This window comes from Microplitis demolitor, chromosome 1, assembly GCF_026212275.2.
Source record: "Microplitis demolitor isolate Queensland-Clemson2020A chromosome 1, iyMicDemo2.1a, whole genome shotgun sequence".
In the NCBI taxonomy this organism is placed as follows: domain Eukaryota; kingdom Metazoa; phylum Arthropoda; class Insecta; order Hymenoptera; family Braconidae; genus Microplitis; species Microplitis demolitor.
The window spans coordinates 20,962,232-20,981,252 of NC_068545.1; the positions used below are offsets into that span (position 1 = coordinate 20,962,232).

Consider the following 19,021-nt stretch of genomic DNA (forward strand, 5'->3'; position numbering starts at 1 on the left):
CACGAGTTGATCTAATAAATATAACCGACAAGCTTGAGAATGAATAAAAATTGGTCAATGATAATCAGTAACTATAAGCTTTCTATTTATTTTTTTATAAAATATATTAATGCCAATCAACTTTATTTCAAGTTATGGTAATTAATTATTTTAGAGATATTAATATGATGTTTAATTTATTTATGATTGAACATAAATTTTTTGATTTGCATACCAATTTCATATTCTAAAACTTTCGACAGAACCCTGTCGATGTCTTCTGCTCTATAAGTCCATTTCATATTTTTTTCTCATATTTCCTTTTGATTACGATCCGACATCATTTCCGTGACTCGCTTAAAGTAAAATGATAGAAAATACTGAAGGGAAAAAATTATTAGAGACCTGGAACTGCTCAGACCCATGGGTATGGGCATGTGCATGGGCATGTGTCTGGGTATCTGCTGTAGCTAAAAGATTAATTTTTTTAAAGTGACGATTATAAAATTTACAAACAATTACAACTAAAACAAATATTCGTATATATTGTCATAAAAATATTAACTAACATAAATAAAAAATACAAACTACTTTTTTCTTTATACACTATCATACATTTATTTATTTTATTCAATTATAAATCACATTAATCATCTTATTTATTTTTGCTATATTATAATTATATTAAATATATATTAATGTTTTACAAAAAAATAGATACATACATATGTATATAATTAACTAACAGAGATATTTTACGGTAACCGTTGATCTCTAATTTATTTCTTTAATTACGCAGTGTACATTTTCTAATAATTACTATTTAAGCGACTTTATCAATCCCACTTTTGGCTCGAACACATATATATTTCTTTTTCTACATATATTTCTCTATAGCAAGGCAGATGTGCCCATTTGATATTTTATTTTATTATTAAAATTTTATTTATTAATAAAATACTTGGTCCCCTGCACATAACAATAGTCACAGCCAATAAATGCAATTAATTGTAGACCGCAATTACAAGGCCACTTTTTATTACTTATTATCATTGTTTTATTTTTTTTAATATATATCGATCAATATTAATTAATCATTTATGTAATATTGATGAAAGTGACATGATTGCATTTAAACAATGAGTTATAAATATAACAATATCAATAATAATATTAACAGAAAAAACATCAAATAATTATATTAAAAATAATCATAGCAATTTTCTTTCGTATAAATCTTTATCTTACTTACTATTACGTCATAAATGAAAACTTTTCATTGACATTATGTTGTCTATATGATATTTAATTTAATACAATAACAATAATAATAATAATAATAATTTTTTTTTATAAATAGATAATTAAATTAAAAAGATAAACAGTAAAATTAGTTGGTTTTTCTCGAGCGCTAAATAAAATATATTTAATAATAATTTTAGCACCAATAACTTTTTTATTTATATATCAAAATAAAAAATTTTTTTTAGCGCTCGAGAAGTCTTAATATAAGTATAATTGGTCGATGCTTTAAAACTAATAGATAAAAATAAATATTTATATATAAATTGGTTTAATTATTAAATTAGCAATGGTGTTGCTTAAAAATTATTTAACTTTATCCTTTAAGTAAATTATGCAACGATTGTCGTCAGTGAATTGTTTATTGTTTCTGGTTGAATTTCCGATTTCGGTGTCGTATGCTGTGACGAACGTGAACAACTCGCGAATATACTGTTTCCATCTGACAGACGACTATGATTACTCTGAGTTCTCATTGTAGCAGATGTAAGCATTGTTGTAGTTGTTGTAATGTTGTGCTTCATTTTAGATTGAAGTTTTGCTCGAAGTACCATATCCGGAGCGACTGTGTTCTTCAATATTATACATACAAATCTGTCAAAAAAAAAGAAAGAGTTGATAAATCTAGTAATTCAATAATTATTAAAGTGTTTAATTTGATCTTTACCTCGGTAAAATAGCAAGCACTGAAATAAGTATTACTGTTAGCCAAAACGTATGTCGTGTAATGGCTTTTGGCATTATCCAGTATGAACCAGGTAAACCCATTAAATTTACAAAGGCAATGTTGTATATAAGAGCAAATCCGAAAAAAATTCCTAGTGAACCCAAAATTGTAGCCACATGAATGATTGTCTGGAATAGAAAAAAAAATAATCGTTAAATTTCGAAGAGATTTAGATTTTTAAAAAAAATTACTTGTAATTGAAATGAATTAGAAGTTAAACGAAAATTTGTTGAATAAATTTTAGCCTACAAAATTTGAAAATGCGAAAGTCTGAGAATGACCATAAAAATAAATAAAATATTCACCCAAGATTTAAATTCTAATGACGCTTGAATAAGCATAACAATTATACAAGAGGTAGTTATTGTTGTTCCGAACTCCCAGATATCTATTTCAGAATCATGGTAAGCCTGTGGATAAAATAAAATAAAAATTTTAATCATCAATCGTATGTAGTTGAGTATCATAATGGTGACATAGAATAATAATTTTACCGCTTCCGTTACAAAGAAAATAACGATACTTTGATAAAGTGCATCGGCGGTGGTTAACCAAAATGAATGAGATTTATAAATAAGTCCAAGTCTTCCTCGAGCGTAAAGTTCTGGATATGATAATAAAATATTTGCCGGAGCTATTTTATCGTAAACTCCAATCGCCAAAGGCGGCAGTGAGGTAAATAGTAAATTATATAGCATCAGGTACACTTGATCAATCATCACAGCTCCAGAAAACCCGCAGTAAAACTGTAACATAAATTTACATTGATGAAAATGATAATTTATGATTAAATAAATAGCATCGAGTATTTATTTGTATAGTATACGCACTTGATACCAGAAGATGAGAAAAACAAACATCGCATTTTTGTAAAAAAAATAAAGAATCATTCGAGCCAGCCTGTCATAACACCAGTGCCCATGTAGAAGAAGCAACCGTGCGAGCATGGGAAATCTTGCAATAGCAAAATCTGAAGCCATCACAGCTTGGGTTCCTTCTCTGCCAGAGATTCCGACACCAACATCAGCCGTCTGAATCATACTCACATCATTGGCACCGTCACCTATTGCTAATGTCCGTACAGACAATTTATCCTTAACAATTTTAACTATATAAGCTTTTTGCAGTGGCGTAGCGCGACAAGCTAATACGCTAGAACAATTTTGCGTGAGTTCCAAAAACGGAGCTGTGAGTCCTGATCTAGGGTCTAAAATAAATGTAAGAGTTTTCCCGTCGACCACGAGAGCTCGTTTTTGTTGCTGGTGCTGAAGTTCTGATCCGCCAATTGAATCGTCTTCATTAACATGAATGGTATCCAAAAACCCCCGGATCAAAGTTTCCGTCATCGTTTTAGATCTTGCGTGCAGCCTCAGTAGCTGCATCGTCGGAGAAAAAAGTCTCGCTGAGTATGCGATATTGACAGCAGTCTCTGGTTTGTCACCAGTCAATACCCACACAACTATTCCTGCATTTATAAGAGTGGCGATTGCCTCAGGTACACCTTCTTGTAGTTTATCCTCAATTCCCGTAGCTCCAACTAATTTTAAATTTGACTCAATAAGTGAATAACATTCCCGTAATTTTTTTTCACGATTTTCACTTGTTGACAATTCAGCTTCAATGTATTTCTGTTTCCATGATTCAAATTCACTTTCTGTCAATGCTCGTTTACCCATTGCAAGAGTTCGTAAACCTTGTCGACCGTACGTATATAATTGTTGACGTATTTTTAAGACATTGGCTGATGATTCGTCATTATTTGTTTCAGCACCTTCAGCCAATGATGACAATATCGTTGAATCAGCTCCTTTTGTATACAATATTATTTCATTAGTAAGCGGATGACGTACAACAACAGACATACATTTTCTAGTTGAATCAAATGGTAACACCTGTAATATTTCGTAGGTAAGTGTTGATTTATTTGGCAGTGATATAACAACACTCTTGGATGTCCTATTAATCAATCTAATATTATAAGCTTTGGCAGCATGAACGAGCGCTAATTCATCGGGACTCTCGGCTTCGTAGATACGTGGCTGTAAATCAGCTTGATAACCATAGATAGCTTGGGCGTCGGTATTTGACAATGAATTATTACTGTCATATTTAACTTCTTCATCAATCGGCGAGTGCTTACGTAATAGCATTCCGGATATCGTTGCAATATTTAATAATTTACGTCGGAATATTTTATTCGGTACATTTAAAGACAATGACCTTTCAAGTCTTAATGATGATGTGGATATCGTTGTTGCTGTATTATCGTGATTAAAATCGTTAAACGAGGTAGATAGAGGCAGTGCTGATAATGGCATCATCGTTGACAGAGGAGTTTGTGGTTGCGACGATGCGAGTGTTGGCGATGGTAATGACGATGACGATGCCGGCGTATTCGATAACTCTAATCTTTTTAATCTTTTGTATCTCATTACCGACACTTCGTTGGACTCGGCGGGCTCTTCTTCGACTGTGCCATTTGAATTCATTGAATCATAATGAGGCGTAGTATTTACAACAACGGTATTGCAAATGGCGAGAAGAATTAAAAACTCTTGAAGCCGATGCCGGGTGTTTCCTATCAGTAAATCTTCTTTTAATCGCGTGCATACTGATATATTTTCATCTTCACCCTCATGGTGATAATCATACCCATCGCCGATCGTACATCGTCGAAATATCATTTTATTTTCAGTAAGAGTTCCTGTTTTATCTGAAAATACATACTGAATTTGTCCCAATTCTTCAGTTATATTTAGAGCACGGCACTCTGTTTTTTGTTGGGTTTCTTCATCAAAAAGACCGACATCATGTCCGATATGATAAACTTGACCGACTTTAGCCATTTCCATTGTTACGTATAAACTTAAAGGTATCATAACTTGTAAGATAATAATAAAAGTACCGAATGAAATAACTCCTTCAAAAATAGAACTGCGGAATATTGATAAAAATGGTATTGATATTGTCGAGGCCACGTCACTGCTGATTATTGATAGCCAAACACGACAACCAACAGCTCCGATGACACATAGAATCAAGAGAATTACAACACACCATATTATATCCGTATTCATTTTTCTTTCCAGCCGCGACCGTTTGTATCTCGGCCCTCCGTTGTTCAACATCGCTTTGGTCTCATGACCCGCATAGACGACAATACCTTCGACAAAGTCTGTATTTTTCAACAAACATTCTCGTAGCAATAGATTTTCTGTTGTAACCGACACTCTAGAACCATCTGGATGTACTACTGCTCCATAAAATCTGCAAAGTTTTTTTTTTTAAATAAATAGAGCAAACACTCGATTTATAAAATAAAACAAAAGCATGACAAGTTACAGATAAATTGTTATCGCAATCAATTTTCTATACCTATAAATCTTAGTTGTCGGTGCATCAATTTCAATAACAGACCGAAATTTCGAAGGTTGAAACGAATTTTGGTGATTTAAAAAACCCCTTACTACTTGACGTTGCTTAAGATTCGTCTCGCCGTCAAGATTGCATGTGTCCAAAAATGCAAAACCTTGAGGATCGCTGCTTCGAAGCAACAGAATATCTGCTGGCACAACTTCATTGTTTGACAGATGTACGATATCGCCAACTTTTATATCTTTCCAAGCAACCTTTGCGTATCGGTCAAATTCACTGCAACAAAAATTTTTTATCAATTTTTTTTTCCTGATTATTCATTGATAATAAAGAATCAAATATGAATAAATAAATAAAAATAAAATATTTTAAAAAATTTTTTTCCATTGTTCCATGATTTTTTAACTTTAACAGTGATTTTTTCGTGAGATTATCGGTTATATTGATTTATTAATACTCTTGCATGTATATAACGCTATGTACCTCTAGAAATAATGAAAGAAAAAAAAGCACGAAACGATGAAATTGACTGATAAAAAATCCAGTTAATAGTTAATCAAATAATTAATAATTATTTGTACATAGAATCAATAAGGATCACCACCACTCGCTAGTACAAGTCTTGAGGAATTTCAGAACTTGATTAAATTTTATTGCATGCTATATATTGTATTCTATACCCGCGTCAATAATAATAGTATACGATAAAAGAAAATACGCCTACTCACCTAACGTACACACGACACATTGAGTTGTTGACTCGTCGATCGCTGGCTAATCTTCGACGGTCTTCGAAAAAGTCTTTTATTGCGGTAACTCCCAAAACAAATAAAACTGGAATCATGGCTATTTCTTTACCAAATGCATTAATAGCCGGTACCCAATTCAACAAAACAATAAAAATGAAGTAAAGATTTGCAACCCGGTGGAATTGCTCCAGTAAATTGCGTGGCAAGAAACTTAAAATCGTGTACTTGGTTGTACGCACCCTGAAAGTAAATTTTAATTTGAATAAATTAACGTCCACTTTATTAATAACATTAATAACAAGTACAGTACTTGGTTACAAGTCTATTTGATAAAAGTTTACTTTTGTAATGCAGATGGTTCTTTCATGAAGTCAAAAAATCGAACTTCATGACCTTATACACTTTTCCTGGTTGTCAAATAAACTATTTAACTCAACAGTTAACTACCGCGTAGATTACACAACTTTAATGTTTAATAATTTAAACTAAATATCGACAATAATGCAGTCGTGTTAAATAAAAATTGATTTTTTTCTACAACAAACTACAAACAAACAAAATTAAATAAAAAAAAGTGTTTGCTTTGTTGCCCTCAATGTCAATGTTAAAGTTTAACATTACGATATTTTTATATCATACAATTTATTTGATATTTTCTTTTTTTTTAAATGTTAACACGAAGTATACGTCATCTAAAAGCTAAAAGGTGTTTGTACATCACGGCTCATTTTTTTTTTATCGTCGGCAGTAATTTGTGCGATAAGTAATAATATAGATCACGCACAAGCCAGAATAATAATAAATAAAATATTGTATTTTAACGTGTGAATATTTAATATTTAATATTAAGTATAGGGTATAGTAAATTAATATGCCTGAATTACCTGTTATCAACACGAGCACCATTAGGATGCTGATCTAATGGCGTTTTTAGTGGTACGAGGTGATTAGGCACAATAGTTCGCAGTCGAGATTCTTCTTGTGATTTACAAGAACCGAAACAATGGGCACAGATCCGCCTCCACAATGGTGGAGCTGCAGAACGTCTAATAGTGTATATAGATTCTGATCTGTAATTAAAAAATAACAATGATATTTAACACAAATAAATGATGATAACAATAATAAATAAAAAGCTATCAGCACTTAATATGAATTTATTATCGCAGTGTAGCTCATGAATATAAATTAATGTATCGCACATACCTAGAAGCTTGTCGAGCGTGACCCCGAAAAGATGGTGTCTTAGTAGCAGCATTGCCACCGACCCCAATTGATGCTGATCTTGGTTCATCACGATGTCCCGGAGGCAATATAAAATCAGTTCTCGAGCCGACTCTGCTGTGCCCCGTCACCTCCGAGGACTGATTTTTAATATCAACTACTTGACCCTGTGAGAATGCACGCTGATGCCCGGGTTTTTTTAACGCAGATGGGCGCATAGCACCCGTTACAGAAGAGGTCACTGGTATATTTGGCAATGGACCCGAAAGATTCATTGACTGTTGGCAAGCGGCTGGTGGTGATGCCAGTACTCCAGCATGACTTGCTGACCTGGCATGAGTACGCAGCGTTAACGAGGGAGCGTAGCGTCGGCCTTTTACCAAATCGCCACTTTCCTCTGACTCCACAACGTCTTTTACCCATGACAGAGTTGATGTCATTATTGCTGGCAATCTTGTTGCGGTAGGATTTAAAGTGGGTGCACGACCCTGCTCGGTGGGGAACACGTACAGTGAACCCTCTTCTGTTTTCTCTACCTCCTCGTACTCTACCTGCATCCTGCTCTCGGACATGCTTGTACATCTAGAGATAATAAGACACAATAACAACAAAACAATGACATTAATTATAATCTTTATGTTATTCATAGTTCATTTTTAATTTATAACAATTAAACTAAGTGCAATTGTACTGATTCTTAGTGATGTTCATTTAATTAATTAGAAATGGGGCTGACTAATTTCCTTGACCTCTTTTAAAAAAATTTTTTTTTTCTTCCTCACAAATATAAACCTACATATATATACTCTCGTTATTAAATGTTTTATACATTGAATTCTAGACTAAACTCTGATAAAGCATAAAAAACCTAAATCCATTAAAGCAAACGCTTATCGTTAAACTATGAGGAAAAAGAACTAAGTAATAAAAATTAAACATTAATTACTTTAATGACTAAAAAAAAAATTGTTATTGTTATTAAAATTATTATTTTCTTTTAATAGTTCGAGGTAATGTTATCGAAAGAAAAAAAAATTTATATTTTTTATTTAAATAAGTGTTCAGTGTCTTGAGATAATTGATAAAGGTATTTGCAGTAAAATTTATTTACACTGTAAAATAATATAAAAAATAAGTATAAATTATATTTACATTTTTTCGTGAACTTGCACTGCCTCCACGTGGTCCTTTTGTTGATTCTTGCTCAATTATTTTTAAAAAATTTTCTAAAAAAAACTTCCACCTCTCTCAGCAGATAAATAAATAAATAAATAAATAAATTGACTACTCCCCCAATCAACAATCAGCAGGGTTAATTAATAATAAATATTGCACACGAAAAATATATCGACATATATATTTTATTGACGCAACAGTTGTGTCCATTAATAAAATGCATTCCACTGCACTGATCCAAGATGAGGAAAAACAAAAATAAACCACCAGTACACAGTATCCAATATTGTCCAATAAAAATACTAATAATTTAATATATATGTATATATATATTTGCACGTATATATCTTCATACTCGTACGTACACCTTGGTTATAATAATTTAAAAAGGTAAATATTAGTCATACTATTGCACCATAAGCGACTGATAATTGTTGTTTTTTTTAAAGCATTTCTCTCATCACATCATCATCTGGGGATCTGGGATTCCAACGTGTGTACAATAACATTTTTTAAAAATAACACACCTTATCATCATCTACAATTTGTAATAAAAAGTTAACAAACTATTAATTGTCACAATACAATAATACTCTATCTAGTGTACACACTTATCAGAAAAAAAAATAAAAAAAAAATAGTAAAAGTTGCAGATAGTGGTCACTTATTTAATGTCCTGACACATCAGGTTTACACGTTGCACTCACCACTGACATCACTGGACTAATGTGGTTCAACATACACACACTACATAACAATATTTTAAAAAGCATACATCCTTGTAGCACACCCACCACTGTAATAATCCATTACTCATATACACTCAATTGAGTTGCCAATGTCACATGGACACTGACACATGAAAAAACATATAAATATGTACACGCGCATACACATTTACACGGCCTCAATACACGTAAATCAAATGTGTTTTTACGTGTACTAATTTTTTTTTCAAAGAATTGCGCGCGCACTTGTACGAGTTCGTGGCACCAGAGAGAGAGTTGTCAAATTAAATTCAAATCTCATTTGACAGATGACAGCACCTGTTTAAAAAACCGACAAACTTTTTTTTAAACAAATTTTCCTCATTATTATTATTATTATTATTATTATTATTATTATTATTATTATTATTTATTATTGATATTAATAATTAATTACTTTTTGATAAAAAGTTAATTAGCGTGCATACAATTAATTAGTGATAAATTTAAATTTTTAAATAATAATTTTATGTGACATTTTATGAGTGAATGTAGCAGACGACAAATTTAAAATTAATAATAAAGAGTAAATAATTATTAAGATTAAATTTTTTAAAAATGGGCATTTAAAAAATTTTGAAATTCATGAGCGCATTTTTTAAAAATATTTAATTAAATTTTTGAAAAATGCGCAAGTGGATGTCGGATGGTAAAGTTGACTTATGGTAAATAATAAAAGGAAAGTAAGCCACGTGTTCTAATAAACTGACCAATCAAATAGCCAGGATGCTGATGATATGAAATTTCGTTGTTCGGATTCGCGGACATCAGCACCACCAATACAAAGGCTTCAGAAATTTTTTTTTAATCCACCAGCGGCAGAGTTGGTAAAATGGTAGCAGCATCGTATCGGTTATTGTAAAGCTGTAAAGTGAGTAGAGTTTAGCTGAGAGGGAATTAGAGGCGTGTGGGTCAGCAACAGACAGCGCAAGTCCTTTTTATTATAATACATATATATACATACAATGTAACATTGTGTGTATGTATGTATAGGTAAATTTGGTGCCTGTGTTGAGATCTACATCTGTCGTGTGATTTTTGACGAGTTGGCATTGTATTGCGTGAGTACAAGAAAACAATAACAATTATTTAAATTGTTGTTTATAATAGTAATAATAATATATTATAATAATATAAATATTAAATATTTATAATAATGGAGAATAAAATTTGACACAGAACATCTCTACGTGGCTGGGCTGAGAGACCGCAGGAAGAGACGGATCTAATACATACGGGTGGTGCAGGTGAAAAAGTCGATATTATTATAATTAAATATTTCTGTTGGTTACGGAATTTTGTTGATCAAATTAACACGCAATGGATGAAGAGTATGACGCTATAGTCCTTGGTACAGGACTAAAAGAATGTATTTTATCGGGAATGTTATCAGTTAGTGGAAAAAAAGTTTTGCATGTAGATCGTAACAAATACTATGGCGCTGAATCAGCATCAATAACGCCGCTGGAAGATTTTTTTGCGTAAGTTCAATTATTATCATTACTTACATCACTATTGTACGGTTTTATTGTTTTTTTTAGTAACGTAGTATATAATTTATAATTTTTAGCTGTAACAAGTGGATAAAACAATGAGAAAGAAAGAGAGAGAATGAGAAATTGAGTGACAAGTGTTATTGATTTTCTCTTTCTCCCTCCACTTTTATACGCCTTAATAACTACAGAAAATTTCCCATTTACTATCATTGCAAGATACATTATTTTACTTTATTCTTTTTTATTTGTATTAGTTATTATTTATATTGGAGCAGTTTATCAATTTATCAATTGCTGTAGAATACTTGTATTGAGTATTGTGACATGTCACGACGTCATAATGATCACTTAATACACGATCCCCTCCGCTAATGCTGTCATTATACCATTTTCCCTCCCTTCATAGTTTTGATATACATGAGTTTTTTATATAAGCATACTCTTTCAATTAATTGACTAATTACTTGTAATTAAAGTCATTATTTTTCATGATAAAAATATAGTTTATTATTTTTTCTAGACACTTCAATGCACCGGCTCCGGATAAAATGTACGGCCGCGGGCGAGACTGGAATGTCGATCTGATTCCAAAGTTCCTTATGGCCAATGGACTCCTGGTGAAGCTTTTGATCCACACGGGCGTGACACGTTACCTTGAATTTAAATCAATTGAAGGTTCTTACGTCTACAAGTCGGGAAAGATATCAAAAGTACCGATTGATCAACAGGAAGCACTCTCCAGCGATTTGATGGGTCTCTTTGAGAAAAGACGATTCCGTAATTTCTTAACATGGGTCCAAAACATGCAGGAAGACGATCCTAAAACTTTTGACGGGTTCGACCCGCACACCAATCCAATGAGCGCACTGTACAATAAATTTAGTTTGGACGCAAACACTCAAGATTTTACTGGTCATGCATTAGCGCTCCACAGGTACTTGTGCCTTTCACCGTTTTTCTCCCTGTATTCATTATTATTTTACTCTTTCTTCGTACAGTTTACTGTTTACTCTTTTTTCCTGCAGTAACTCTCAGCCTCTATACCAATAATTAAAAAAATTTTTTTTTATTTTATTAGCCTGCGAAATTTACTTGTCATTATTTTTTGTAGAAAAAAATTTATGTATTAAATCAGAAGTAACAGTAAAAATTGAAATTATTCATCTCATACTTAGAAAATAATCATTTAATATAAATCTTGGTTTGATTTTTTCAGAAATGATGACTACATTACACAGCCGGCCATAACAACAGTCAGAAGAATTAAACTTTACAGTGACAGCTTGGCACGTTACGGTAAATCGCCGTACCTTTATCCCATGTATGGTTTAGGTGAACTTCCTCAAGGTTTCGCAAGGCTCAGCGCCATATATGGTGGCACGTACATGCTCGATAAGCCGATTGACGAGATCGTCATGAAAGACGGCAAGGTAATAAAACACTTTTGGATCATTAAAAATTAATTTGTTAAAAAGTAGCACAATAAGTTGCACTATAATTATAATAATAGTAATTAAAATGCATTACTATATATATAACATTTTCTTTTTTTTTTTTTTTTTACTTTAGGTAGTAGGTGTTAGATCCGGTACCGAAACAGCGACATGCAAGCAAGTATTCTGTGACCCCACTTACGTGCCTGACCGAGTGAAAAAAGTCGGCCAGGTCGTACGTGCAATCTGCCTACTGAATCACCCGATTCCCCATACAAATGATGCCCTTTCTACCCAAATCATAATTCCACAAAAGCAAGTTAATCGTAAATCTGACATCTACGTTTCTCTTGTCTCTTACACGCATCAAGTTGCTACAAAAGGTTGGTTTATCGCCATGGTTTCAACTACCGTTGAAACGGCAAACCCTGAATTAGAAATAAAGCCGGGTCTTGATTTACTGGGACCTATTTCCCAGAAATTTGTTTCTGTAAATGATTACTTGGAGCCTCTTGATGATGGAGTCAACAGCCAATTATTCATATCAGCCAGCTATGATGCAACAACACACTTTGAAACCACCTGTTTAGATGTACTTGATATATTTAAACGTGCGACTGGCGAAGAATTTGATTTCACAAAAGTTAAACAGGAATTGGGTGATGAAGATCTGTAGTCAATATTTTGTGCATTAAAAATAAATAATTATTTCGCGATTAAAAAGCTTGTACATACATACAAACATACATACTTACATCCAGACAAGCATTTACATTTAATTAACACAATATTTTACACGCATACAACACACTTTATAAATGCGTTTAAATTTTATGTTGATTCCTATATTAGGTCAATAATGTATCGCGAGGAGAATATACACAATATAATTTTTTAAAAATTAATTTTCGGTTATTTGTGTATTTATTTTTATTGTGAGTTATGCAATTTATGTCGAAATTATAACTATTAAATGTGGCATGGCATTATTATTATAAAATGATCACAATAATGAACAGAGTATAATAAAAAAAAAAAAAAAAATTATAGAATGCCAGCATTTCAAATGTTTGTTTTTATCAATGGTCTATTCGAGAATTTATGGTACGTGTTTCTCACTAAATATATATTATATATATCTTGTAGGAAGTTATATATTTTTATTTTGTCAATTAAATCATTGTGAAAATAAAATAAAGAAAAAAATACAAGAGCCAGATGAACATACTTATAATACATTCATGTATTGAAACACATACAAAAAAAATTTATCAAATAAATAACTTGTCTTAATGTTTTATCGTTCAATTTATAAATTTATTCATTCATTAATTATCATTTTTTTTAACTTCCCGCTATGAAAATTTAAAATTTTCAAAAAGAGGAAAGTTATTGATTTCGGTAAGATTTTTGAAAATCGAGCTTTCATCAGATCTCGACGTTTTGAGGTCTGAAGAAAATATTCTGACTACTTTCAGATGGATCTGTATGTGTGTGTAAATTTTTTTTGTCCGGCGATATCTTTGAAAAGAATCGATTTGAACATATCTGGCATCAATTAAAAAAGCTCATCAAGACTTGGAACACTAGATTTTCAGGTCGATCAACCTTTTTATTTTTATATTAAGAATCGAAAACCTTTTAATGAAATTTATCTTACAGATAAAATGTAGATATTATCATCACGAGATCCAACGACAATAAGATCGTTGTGAATAACGGGTGATGAAAAACAATCGCCATTGAGTTTAAAATGGCTTAGAAATTTTCCATCTTTCAAGTTTATTGCTCGTAACTCACCGTCTTCTTTTACTGCAACCATAAAGTTTTTATCTATCCACGGAGTTGTGGCTATTGATGACCCTAAATCAATTTGATAATGCAATTTAGGGTATTTGTTTTCATCAAAACGATATTTATAAATAAATCCATTTTTACTGGTAAATATGAAACATTCTGTCGAATCATCTGTAGAGATGACAATGTCAGAAAAAATAAAACCGGAAATACTAAAGTTCCAAACTTCATTTCCGTTATTAATGTCAAGACCCACTACATTACCACGGACATCAGCTAAAATTAGGGTATTAGATAAAATATTTGGTGTTGAAAATATTGAGCTCTCGGATTGATACTTCCAAAGTACATCGCCTGTTTTCTGATCCATACAAATACAATCAGCATTTAATAAGCTAAAAATAACGGTATCTGTTTCAGTCTGTACTAAAGGTGTTGCCAAAGTACTGCCATAAACTTTTCTTTTCCAAACAAGGGAACCCTAAAAAAAAAAAGAAAAAGTGAAATCAATTTATTTGAATTAATTACACAAATTACTTATAAATATTAATTACCTCCAAAGAAATGCAGTAGACAAAATGATCATAAGATCCAATAAAAATATTTTTATTTCTACTGCAAACTACCGCTAGACACTTGACAATATTCTCTGTTTTAAAAGACCAAAAAATTTGACCGGTCTTCAAATGCAGACAATAAATTGATTTATCATGACAGCCAACGATTCCTTTAAAATTATCGAGCACTAAAATAGAAGCTTCTATCCTACTAGACAATTGAACCTGCCAACTGTCTTTATTCTTAAGATCTACTGTTAATATCAAACCAGAATGCGAACTTACACACGCAAATGATTGATCATCAGAGTATCCAAAAATTGTCGGCGAAGCATCGACGCATTTTTTTAAATTATAAACATCTCCGAGTTTAATACTGATTAAATTTCCATAATTCGCTTTATGATTAAATAAGTTACGGCTCGCTGATTCGTTATTTAAAATTACTGTCCTGCCTCGACACTTTTGCCACACAAATTTGTTTTCTAATGAGTTATTTTTTGTAGACAAATCGACGTTATTCACAAAATTTAATTCTTTTAAATTATCGTTTGTACTATTAGTATATTTAAAAATATAATCCTGGCAATCTTTTAATTTTTTATTGTCAAATAACATTCCAATTAATTCTGGATAATTATTTCCCGTTTCATTGTACAAACTACTTGATATTTGCAAAGCTATAATTGACGTTCCTCCTAGATCTAGAAAACCAGCAGACTCATCAACTGCCGGCAAATGATTCCTCCAAATATTTTCAAATAATTTTTTAATCTCACATTCAGACACTGAGGATCGTGTACAAGATTTTTTTAAATAGTCTTTACATATTTTTCCCCGCTCTGTAATTTTAAAATATTCTAAGCAGTGAATTTTATCAGGATGCATAATAGCCGGTAGTAATTTGACATGAGACCAAACATCAGATATCAAGTTATCTTTTTGATGAATAATTTCATTTGTAGTAAAAAATAAATTCAATTGAGATGAGTCATCAGGAACAATAATCTGAACATCTTCAATGAAATTTAATTTACACAAATGACTTTTTAATTCATTCAAATATATTTTACTACCAAATCTTTTAACGCAACTGTCCCGCCGATCTTTGAATGTAATTGCGTTATTTTTCTTAATCACTACGACATCTCCAGTATTTCTGAAAACAGGAAGCTCGAGGTCGGATAATTTTTCATCACCAAGCAGACAAATTCTAGTCCAACTTCCAATATAAAGAATCCCTTCTCCCTCATCAATAGTACTGCTGTCTTCAGCTCTTACTTGAAAAATTGTATCACTTAAAACTGTTCCCAATTTATTAGTAGCCTCAGCAGTTTCAGTTGCGTTTAAAAATACTTCGTTGATACTTGCCCAGCATGACACTTCAGTTATACCATAGACATTAAAAATCCGTGTGTAATTATCCGGATGTTTTATTCTAGAAATTATTTGGGGATTCGGGAAAGGCTCGCCTCCGAGCAAGAGAAACCTAAGAGAACTTTCTTTACTGAGAAGAGTTAATTCAAGATCACGTAGTTTCCAACGATGCAGAAATAATGACGGAGTAGTTGATACAAATGTTATTTTTTTATCATGCAACACTTTCAACAAAGTGTGGGGATGATTTTTTAATTCATCAGAGACAGTACACAGTGTCGCGCCAGTTACAAAACTTATAAATATTTCGACATAACTTGGATCAAAAGTCAGAGGTGTGAGCTGAGCTACTCTATCACCATTCGAGAGTCGGAGAATGTTTTTAAAGTCTTGTATATTTAATAATATAGATGCGTGACTGACTTTTACCACAACCGGTTGACCAGTAGATCCAGAAGTCGTAACAGCATACGCGAAATAATTTAAACTTTTTGAAGATTCGCCATTCGCAGTCGACTTGATGCTGGATGGCCGAGCAACTACTTTTGATAAATTGATCGATTGTTGATGGATTACAGAAGTTTGTATCAGCTTTCCACAATCTTCATTGACTCCTGAATGAAAAATATACTGAATACTCAAGGCTTCTTTTAGAAATTCTGATTTATTCTTTGAAATGAACACAAAAGCGCGCCCAGATGATAATATCCTACGAAAAATATTTAAAATGAAAAATCTGAGTTGAAGTTAATCTTCGACTCTTGGTGATATTAAATGTCAATTTACCCAAGTATCAAAGAAGGAATGCAATATATTGGAGTGTCATAATAAATTCCGATAAATTCTGAAGGGTCAAGTTTATTTAAACAATCCTTGATGATATTCTTAGCCTCATGAACTTGAGAATATGTCAAATCAAATGAATTACCAGAACAATTATGTTCTACAGCAACTTTATCAAGATTTTCCCAATTTATTATTTTATTCAAATCATACTCCAGTTTCTTCAGTCGTTTGGTCGCTGGAAATAAATCTAATTCAAAAAACTCAATTACATTTTTTACTTTGTTACAATAAAATTTTATTCCCTTACCATTTTCAGTCATTTTCACTATCCGGCATCATATCAATTTGTCATACTCTAGACTAGATTAATTTAAAAAAGTCAACATGCTGCATATTCGATTTACTTTTTATTTATTTACATGAGAAAGTTGGGTTATGACATGAAATTGTATTCTAAATACAATAGAGTTACGATCACGTGGTCATGCAAATTTTATTATTCAAATTTTCTCATTACTTGCAAATAATAATAAATACCTTTTTTAAATTGTTCCTAAATTTTACAGAAATTAAATTTTTATATTAAAAAAAAAAAAACCTGTTGGCAGGTTATTGATCAGCTATCAAAGTTTGAATATTAATTACAATAAAATAGATTAAATTAAAATTAATGACATTGAATTAAGACTTTATTATAATTTTTCATAATAATACGTAATACATCATACAGTAACTAAACTTGTTTAAATTTTTTAAATGTTTGTTACAACTATCTATCGAAGTGTACAGTGAAACCATATTGTTATTGTTATCATTTATATAATTTTTTAAACGTAAAATAAAAATGAAAATAATGTACCTGAAGATCGGAACGTTTTTTGCAGAACGAAAATAAAAAAACAGAATGAAAAGTAAAAATTTACTGGATCTTTCTTAAATGTTTCGCATAGGCGCTAGTATGTTAGCCGAAAATTGCAGCCACCCCAATTACGCCTTAGGTCATCCTTAAGCAGTAGATTTTTTAATTTTTTCATTTTCGTTGCGCGTAAAACGTTCCGATTTTCACAGACATTTAAAATAAATATGTTATAATAAAGAAAAAAAAAAAAAAATTTATAAATGAATTATTTGTAAACTCGCTTGAATTATCTACTTCTCCTCACACCACTCGTTTTCTTTGCGAACTTGGTCCTCTTCAGCAGCCGAAAAGTCATTTTTAATATTGAAAGTCTTTCTAATTTCTTCAGGAGTCTTTCCTTTGATCATGTTCGCGACAGTTTTGCATGTGACATCCAAAAGCCCTTTGATATCGAGGTAGTTAGCAGCAAGAATAAGTTCAAATAAAGTACCCTGGTCGACCTTAAGAAAATCAGCATCCCATGAGCTGATGTCGTCTGTTCGTTTTTCCTTGTTCTCGTCGTCTTCAGCTGGTGGTGGGTCATCTTTGTGGTAAGTCGCCCACTGTATGACTTTTTTTAAGATTGCGGAGTTAACATTTGGCAGAGGCACCACCTCGTCGTCGTCTTCGTCCATACCAAGATCTTCTAACATTGTTTTTATAGTGACGCTGCATTTTGCTATTTCGACATCAACGTCGAAAATTTCGTTATCGTTTGCTTGAAGTTTGATGTTTGTCATCTGAAATAAAATTTTTTTTTTTAATTCAAAAATGTTAATGTTTTAAAAAATTGTTTTAATGCGTCACAAGCCAACGGACTTTATAATTACTTACTGACGTGGATATTAAATTTAGATATGATTGTATCAGGTTATGAAATAAATGAATAAATGAAAGATACGATAAAAAATTTATCAATAAAAACACAATAAATCTAAATATAACAACAATTCTTATCAATTTAATGAACGTTATTTTGTTATAACAATCTGACGATCGATAGTCAGGGTAAATAACGCGGAAACTGTATCATGAAGCAAATGTATCAATTATAAAAATAAACTTACCTTATATAATTATAATAATCGACCCTGATTGGAGAATAATTGAACAATTTAAATAATTATTTGTTTAAAACACTTGCTAAAGAAATGCTGATTTATTTGTTTAAATAAAGTATTTTTATAAATTATAATATGGAAATTCTGTGATGATTTCCAGGTATGGCTAAAGCCAGTTTTATTCTGACACACTAGACAAGCTTCTGCATTTTTGCGTATTTCTCTTTGTTTATAGGTAACGTAACAACTCGATAGAGACCACCACCAGGTTGTTTTTTGTACCGGTAGTGAGTTTCCCGCGCATTTTTAAATAAATA

General features: G+C 31.6%; 4 protein-coding genes across 6 annotated transcripts; 1 reads left to right on the top strand and 3 right to left on the bottom strand.

Moving 5' to 3' along the window:
- Nucleotides 1–612: 612 nt before the first annotated feature.
- Nucleotides 613–9,343, bottom strand: LOC103571200 (phospholipid-transporting ATPase VD). Its single transcript, XM_008549261.3, has 10 exons — nt 8,509–9,343; nt 7,339–7,938; nt 7,017–7,202; nt 6,112–6,372; nt 5,384–5,659; nt 2,839–5,275; nt 2,503–2,754; nt 2,314–2,418; nt 1,949–2,136; nt 613–1,875 (listed from the first exon to the last, which is right to left on the bottom strand). The coding sequence occupies exons 2-10, from the start codon at nt 7,926–7,928 to the stop codon at nt 1,614–1,616; spliced, it is 4,557 nt and encodes a 1,518-aa protein (XP_008547483.1). The 5' UTR covers nt 7,929–7,938; nt 8,509–9,343; the 3' UTR covers nt 613–1,613.
- Nucleotides 9,344–10,127: 784 nt separating this feature from the next.
- Nucleotides 10,128–13,133, top strand: LOC103571199 (rab GDP dissociation inhibitor alpha). 2 transcript variants are annotated; one of them, XM_008549260.3, is made up of 5 exons: nt 10,128–10,408; nt 10,479–10,780; nt 11,316–11,729; nt 12,012–12,225; nt 12,365–13,133. In XM_008549260.3, the coding sequence occupies exons 2-5, from the start codon at nt 10,620–10,622 to the stop codon at nt 12,902–12,904; spliced, it is 1,329 nt and encodes a 442-aa protein (XP_008547482.1). In that variant the 5' UTR covers nt 10,128–10,408; nt 10,479–10,619; the 3' UTR covers nt 12,905–13,133. The 2 variants fall into 2 exon arrangements, with proteins under 2 accessions (XP_008547482.1, XP_008547480.1); XM_008549258.3 differs by having other exon boundaries at nt 10,128–10,360.
- A 104-nt stretch (nt 13,134–13,237) lies between these two features.
- Nucleotides 13,238–17,338, bottom strand: LOC103571197 (beta-alanine-activating enzyme). Of its 2 annotated transcripts, XM_053739679.1 has the most exons (5): nt 17,283–17,338; nt 17,053–17,198; nt 16,746–16,992; nt 14,580–16,668; nt 13,238–14,506 (listed from the first exon to the last, which is right to left on the bottom strand). In XM_053739679.1, exons 2-5 carry the CDS (start codon nt 17,063–17,065, stop codon nt 13,880–13,882), a joined length of 2,976 nt encoding a protein of 991 aa, XP_053595654.1. In that variant the 5' UTR covers nt 17,066–17,198; nt 17,283–17,338; the 3' UTR covers nt 13,238–13,879. The 2 variants fall into 2 exon arrangements, with proteins under 2 accessions (XP_053595654.1, XP_008547478.1); XM_008549256.2 differs by having other exon boundaries at nt 16,746–16,980; nt 17,053–17,338.
- A 68-nt stretch (nt 17,339–17,406) lies between these two features.
- LOC103571198 (S-phase kinase-associated protein 1) lies at nt 17,407–18,911 on the bottom strand. Its single transcript, XM_008549257.2, has 2 exons — nt 18,711–18,911; nt 17,407–18,383 (listed from the first exon to the last, which is right to left on the bottom strand). The coding sequence occupies exon 2, from the start codon at nt 18,381–18,383 to the stop codon at nt 17,895–17,897; it is 489 nt and encodes a 162-aa protein (XP_008547479.1). The 5' UTR covers nt 18,711–18,911; the 3' UTR covers nt 17,407–17,894.
- Between the last annotated feature and the right edge of the window lie 110 nt (nt 18,912–19,021).